The sequence below is a fragment of the Haemaphysalis longicornis genome, unplaced genomic scaffold, assembly GCF_048455015.1.
Source record: "Haemaphysalis longicornis isolate Haplotype H1 unplaced genomic scaffold, Haemaphysalis longicornis Haplotype H1 scaffold_10, whole genome shotgun sequence".
NCBI lineage: Eukaryota > Metazoa > Arthropoda > Arachnida > Ixodida > Ixodidae > Haemaphysalis > Haemaphysalis longicornis.
Window position 1 is genome coordinate 117923444 of NW_027526204.1, and position 7264 is coordinate 117930707.

The 7264-nt window shown below is 49.5% G+C and overlaps 1 protein-coding gene across 1 annotated transcript; it reads left to right on the forward strand.

Annotated features, from left to right (window-relative positions):
- Positions 1–636: 636 nt before the first annotated feature.
- LOC144157928 (uncharacterized) lies at positions 637–2924 on the forward strand. Its single transcript, XM_077688642.1, has 2 exons — positions 637–807; positions 2141–2924. The coding sequence occupies exons 1-2, from the start codon at positions 768–770 to the stop codon at positions 2866–2868; spliced, it is 768 nt and encodes a 255-aa protein (XP_077544768.1). The 5' UTR covers positions 637–767; the 3' UTR covers positions 2869–2924.
- The last annotated feature ends 4340 nt before the right edge of the window (positions 2925–7264 follow it).

Consider the following 7264-nt stretch of genomic DNA (forward strand, 5'->3'; position numbering starts at 1 on the left):
GTGCTCGAAAATCGACAAACGGACAATGCGTCGGTAAGAGCAAAAAATAAGGCATGGGAGCGCCTTTGGCTGGAATACTGCAGCGACGCAAGTATGCGCCCGAGAACCGAAAAACAGCTGAGAAAGCTGTGGGAGAATGAAAAAGCAAAGTGGAAGAAGAAGGACTCCGAAGATAAGCGGGAGGAGCACCGCACGGGTGAGTGACCTGTTCGATACAATTGAAACAACGCAGTGTTCGCTCGCCAACGCTGACCCAAATGTTGTTGCCGGTAAGTTGCCGTTCGCGGTAACTCTCGCGCTGCGCAGTCTACTCCCGCAAACACGGTAAACGGTAACGTAAACACGGTAACGATATGCTAAAACTGCCTTTTATGCAACAGCAATCAATAGGGAAGGGATCGTTATGTGTAGGTACTTCAGAATATTCTGTTGTGGGATCACACTTAGGAAGGAGCACTCTCTCTTCCTGCGAGAGCTTGTTTACTGTGTTATGTTACTGAAATGTTCCACTACAGTATGATGTTATTCCCGTTGTGTTATGTTCCATCCGCGTGTTTTGTGTCCACATGCGACATTGCTTTGTTAATTTACAGGAGGTGGGCCACGCCAGGACCAGACCGCCAGTCCGACGTTGGAATTGGTGGGGGCAGCCGCCTCACACATGAGCACCGAACTAGAGAACCAGTTCGACAGCATTGGGACGTATGCTGGCGAAGCAGTGATGGATCTGCCAGAGATGACTTCGGTGGCTGGCATTCCTCGAGCCAATGGTGACAGGGCACCCCACAAATTTTGATGAAGATTCTGGTGAGTTAGCTCTCACATTTACCTGCACATGGAGACGGTAGCTTCAGAAGTGTTACCTGCATTCTATAACAGGTTTGCTGTCTGTGTTATTTCATGTTTCAACATCTCTACAGTACTCCCAGGTTGGAGCTTGTGTATTTTAAATCATTCTCAGATCTCTTTGTGTATGTGTTTCACAGATTGCTGTGGTTTTGTATGCCTGCAAACAAAGTGGAGTTTGACACTGAATGTTGTTAGTGCCACCTTCCATGGAATTCGCGTAGATTGCGTTCACTTCCAGAAATGTTCCTTAAGGTCACGTACTATAAAAAATTGGCTGGCAATTACGTAACTCCATCTTAATGGGCATTTGTCGTGTCGACACTTGGGGCAACTCGCCATGTACAGCTCAGTTAAAAAAAAGAAACGATGCGTGCGGTGAAGAGGGCATGCAAAGCCCAGATGCCCAGCTGTGGCGCAGTCGTGCATACCATGAATTACAGAACACAACTTTTCTCGCACCTCTAGGAGGTGCTGGGAGCCCGTCGGCGAGTAGCTCATTTTCTGTAGCAGGTCATTGTGAACACAGGAGGATAGGGTCTCACCGTACAGCAGTAAACATTGCTTTCACTGAACCCTACCGAAACTTTTTCCAGCATGCCAAACCCGAACTGGAATTAAACCAAAGAAGAGCGTAAGTTACTGGTTCACGACGAAGGAGTACTCTAAATCACGCACTATAAAAAATTGACTGGCGGTTACAATACGCCCTAGTGCGATATTTGGGCGCAGCAGCAGTGTGCTGAGGCAGCACTCACTCACTTGTGGGTTTTCTAGAGCAGCAATGATGAGCCTCTTCGTCGGCAACGTTAAGTGCGTCTCAGGAAGGGACCGCGAACTGCGTCTTAAGCGAACGCACACCATCACCACACGCACGGCCCCCTCATGTTTTCGCCAAGCGTAGCGCGGTCGAGCGCCTCGTGCGGGCACAGCATACTGCCCCCTATCCTCCCCCACCGCACACTTTCCGAGAGTGCTGGCTCGCGCCACCACGACAAACCGCCCTCCCCTCCCAATTTCGCAAAACTGTCCTCCACTTTCTTTGATCGTTCGCTCTGTCACGACAACGGTGACGCAGCTCAGCCCATGAACGGGCAACAAAGGGCTCCACCTTAAAAAAATCAGAATGGTAGAACAAATAAAAGAACAATTCACAAATATCACTCAGTATTGCTGGTTATTAATTCCATATTCCATCACTGAATACGTGTTCACCAATTTTATACATGCTGTTCCCTCACTGCTACTTTATTCGCCTTTGTTCCATGTGGTGTCTCCTTGCCTAATTGTGCAGATTGGAGTCCGCCATCGCCCCTGAGGCCCGTGTCCCCTCCAGCCCAGCAGACCACACCCAGGTCGTCCTTCACCGCTGCACCACAACCGCACCACATACACCCAAACGCTGCGGTGCGCAGGCCAGGGAGCAATGCCCCTGCTGCACTGGCGAGGCCTGCCTCTGTGCCTATGAGGCAGCTTGCCACTGGGGTGCACAGGCCTGTGAACCCAGGCAGCTCACCCGTTACTGTGAGGCGGCCGTCGGCAGCCCCTACCAGTAGCTCTCAGGGTGCTGCAGTGCCTCCTATTAACAGTCCAGCTGTTCGCAGCGTCCATGTGCCAGCTGCAAGTTGCTCCGAGGGTGCCACACCACAGCGTGCCACAGGGCCTCCTGGTAATAGGCCGGGCATTCGCAGTGCCCCTGCACCAGCCGCAAGTGCAGCAGGAGCCCGGGACGAGGCCCTAGAAAGTGCTCTTGCCCCAGTTGTCCATGCGAGGGCTGACGCTGTCAACGAGGAGAGGCAGCGGAAGTACCAGGAGCACCGGCTTACGTTGAGGCTGCTGCGGGGCAAACTGGCGCAACAACGCACCAAGCAACAGCTCTTTGTGCAAGAGAAGGACATTGCGCTTCGTGAACGTGAGCTGATGCTCGAGGAGAGGGCAGTTGCCCTGGAACAAAAAAAAATTGATCTTGAACGAAGCAAAATTGAACTTGAATTGCTCAGGGCACAGCTTGCCCAACGTTGAGTGCAGCTTGCTTCCAAGCATAAAAGATTAGCCCCTGCACTTGTGTTGCAGGGTAAATAAACGTCTCATAATCCCAGAATTTTTCTGTTTTCACATTTATTTTGTACATCTGGGGCCAGCGAAAAATCACTCTCGCACATACACCACATTTTCAAACAGAGTGACTTCTCCACATAATTGTGGGTTTCGAGCGCATGCAAATTGTAAATCTGTCTTGAATGCGCCCTGACAGCCGCGGCGACAGTGGGGAGTGGGCCGTAGCCTCCCGCAGCTGCTTTCAAAACGGGCAGCTAGGAGGATTTCAGTGTTTTTCATGAAGAAAAACACCTGGCAATCAGATTTGCCCGGTGACGGGAGCCAACGACCGTGTCTACAGGAGGCCGAGGTACTTGCAGGCACAACTGCCGGTTCGGTTCTGGCAATACTGGTGCAGGCACTGCAGGTGGGGTCGGCTCCTGGCGTCGGCAGGCAATATTGTGCAGAACAGCACAGGCTGTTATTATGACAGCTGAGCGTTCGGGCCGGTGCTGCAGCCGCATATCCAAACAAGGGAAGCGACGCTTCCAGATTCCAAATGCCCGCTCAACCGTGTTTCTCGTGCGAATGTGTGCTGCCTGGTACCTGCACAAAAGAAACGAGTAGTCCCAAGTAGTTGAAAAGGGCTATGCTGTGGAGCTAGCACACAAATATTACTATGAGGTCGTCTACATGGATGCGGCAGTATTGCATGTCCCAGTGCATCTGACCAATACAATACGCCAGCGTTTACATGTAGCACATCAGCTGTCACTCCCAGACAGTGAAACACATGCACGCTCTCCTACAAACTGCTAATATATTCCAGCCATCCTAACCTACTGCTGTCTGCCGCATTTGTGGGGTGTACTGGTCCCTTTTACACAAATGCGATTCCTAAAACAAAAACAAAACATTCCAATGCACCCTGTTGCATTCTTAAAACATGCTCAATATTGCAGTGTATACACAGCACGTTTGCCTGGGTTGATTACAGACAGCGTTTCGAGATGTCGAGCCACTATTGGCAAGGGCACCTCGCATTATAGTCACGTAAGATTTCAAGAATTAAGTGCGTGCCCAAGGATGAGGGAGACAAAAAGGGCACTCTGCTTCAATGTGATGATCACTACTCAGAAAGACATGTTATGAAGGCTCCTAATATTCTGTACAAGTGGTGCGTCATAGCAAAGTGGCATACCTGGCCTCTGGACTGCCCGGTGCCCCCGGGTCTGCGAGCGGCGTCATCAGGTATGGCACGCATGCGTAGCCAGCGTCTCCGAGCAGCAATCCAGGCACGCGTTTTGTTTCATAGAGGACCCGTGCACGGCTCTTGTCGAATATGCGACTGTCGTGCCAGGATCCTGGGTGCCTGGCGATGAGGTCGTAAAACTGCAGCTGGGGTCCCGTGACGGCCTGCAATAGCAAATAAATACCAGTGTGTGGATGCGATGAGGTGACACCATAGCATGTTATTATTTCAAAGAACTCTAATTGCATTACACAAGAAAGTGCATTTGGTAGGTGGTAATATTTCAGTCTAGTTTGTCTTAAGTAGCACCAAAACTATACAACATAGTAAGGGATTTACTTTACTGTTGCAATACGCCTACAATAAACTAGAAAATTTGTTCTTCAACGTGATTCCTTCTCTAGAAACCAACTGAAATGACAGGATACTAGAATGGAAAGGTATTGTTACAATTACGAAAATGCTCGTTTAGCATGGTGCTTTATGAAGTTCAACGCTGCGATAGACAGGTGCTTGCCCGAAGATTGCTTATTGCATTCGTGGGGGGGGGGGCGACGTAAGGAACGAACGAAAAGAAATAAAGAAAAGGTGGTAAGGGCGGTACAGTGAGCATGCGTAGAAATGAAAAGAAGCATGCAGACTGACGCGCGCTCCCTAATAGCTGCACGGAAAAACGTCACTATTACTGTAACTGTCGTATCGAAGCGAATATAACGTTCGGACAACCGCAAAGGAACGTATTAATATTGCGGAACTATCATATCGATGCTCGTAAAGGGTGGGGGGGGCACAAGAAGTGAACTTACTTGAACATTGATTGAAAAGTACCCCTTCCTGTTGCGGTAGACCTCGCCGTTGGGACCGCCGGGTGCCTTTATCCTCACGTGCGTGCAGTCAATGCACCCGGTCACGCCCGGAAACTTCGCGATCTTATAGAAATCGCAAGCGATGTCGTGGAAGCTTTCCGGGCGGTCGGGGAACGTAACTTCAGCACGGAAGAGGCACCCCGCGATCAGCTCCGACATGCGCTTCACAGCGCGGCACACCGTCGGCTGGCTGACGTTTACCAGATCGCCTGTGACGACCTGGAAGGTCCCAGCACCGTAAAATCGTAGTGCGATCAGCAGCTGCAGCATAGGCGGGATGGGCAACCCGCGGTTTGTGTCGTTCTCCTCAACGGGCAGGCGGGCCAGCAAGTCGACGACGGTCTCCTTCGTGAATCTATATCGATATAGAAACTCGCCGTCGCTGAAATACTCCAAGGGGTTTTGCCGATCCCTGAAGCGTGGTCGCGGCACATTTTCCGCCGGGAGGTTGACTCCCTGGTTCACAACTTCTCTTACGAACAGCGCAAACTCGACGAACTCCGCAAAATCAGCGTCGTCGGCCGCCATGACGAGTGACTGGAGGGACGACTCAAGGCGGCCGGCCAGCTCCCTTGAGATTTCGAGGACTGGTGTCGGGGGAATCCCCCGCTAGGGGCGCATCTCAAGTCGAGGTGCGTCTAAGAAACGAAAAACTCGCTTGAAGGTCGCCTTCGAGTGGAAGTATTCGTCGAGTGGCGACTGAGAATACGGGGGTGACTGTAGCTGATAGTTTTCAGAAAGCAAGAAAACTACACGAAAGCAAAGGCACAGCATTCACAAAGTTGATTTGGCAATAATGAGTCGCTGTGCACTACAAAATGCGTCAATTATTTTTTTTAAGTGTTTGCAACCGCATCTTCACGGAGGCTAGAGGCCTCGAGTGCTTAGTAGCCACCGAATTTAGAAGACAGCAACGTGGTAATAAAGGACGAATAGCACAACGATGGCACAAACGAGGCGACAGGAGGTGAGCCCTGTAGCCTCGGCGTCTAGAATCGAGACCGAACGACTGGAACAAGAACTGCGATGTTGCATTCGTTGCGCTAACACGGCTAACCACTTACGAAACGAGGCTTACGAGGCCAACAAGTCAAAAAAAGCATGTCGAAGAAACAAAAACAAGAACGAAACATCCGGAACCGAAAAAAGCTGATTCTCATGCCAGTCAATTTCACAAGAAGTTCCATTTCTGGTTCCGTTTACACGGTGATGCGGAAATTTTAGTTCCGATTACCGAGAGTTTTTGTACGTTATCTGAATACAAAACCAACCAAATTCCAGGCAACTGTTCCGTTTAAGCGGCAATTCCATTTAAGTGATTTCCGTTTATCGAGATTCTACTGTAGTGGAAAAAATCAGCCTCCAGTCGTTTTGTGCCTTCTTTAACCTGGCTTCATGACAAGTAATGTATTCACCATTCATCTGTTCTCTTTTGTATCCAGCTACATTATAAACTGTTTGATAAGTATACTGGATAAATACTAAACCATCAAACTTATGCAAGGTAATCGTCTAATATGGTTTCAAACTTTCATAAACAAGCACATCAGAGGAACACTTGATTGCGAAACGCCCTAAACCGAGTCAGACGATTTCTTCACAATGCGCAGTGGCAATGGCAAATTTTAGCTTCCTGAGAATCAATGATCCAAAAGAGAAGTTTCGCTCTTACTATAAAAGAAGAGATATATTGAGGGTGTTCTTTTTAGATAGAGAGAGCGTATAAAGGCTCCCTTAGTGGGTCACAGAGAAAAAATATAAATTGAATCAAGCGATAGCGCTTGCATGCGCGTAACCGAAACCGGCCGCCGGCATAGCGTAGTCCAAATTGCATTGTTTAACGGGGACGTCGTGCGGTACGGCAGAGATTGGGGGGGACTCGTAGAACAATCAGTTCCAATATGCGCTCACGCACACTGACACCCCAAAAACGTGCTTTGACGTAATCGATCGCAGTTCATTGAGGAGGGTACTTTTTCGCCGCCGCCGTGCGCATCCTGTAGGGCCAAATAGCCCTGAATACGAAATTCGGCCCTTTTGCTAAACCGATTAGTGTAGGAATTGAGCTCATGGAACCATTGGGAAGCATAGGTGACCCTAAAACAGGGTTCGACCTAAATCGGGGAACGCGTTTGGGCCCATGTTTTATTTTAAGCTGCTTTTCTGCCTTTTTACTCAATTTTGGAGGTATACCTGGTTAATTTACCTAATAGCATATTGCTATACAGCCACGCATGATATACAAAGTAAGGGTGGGAATGTT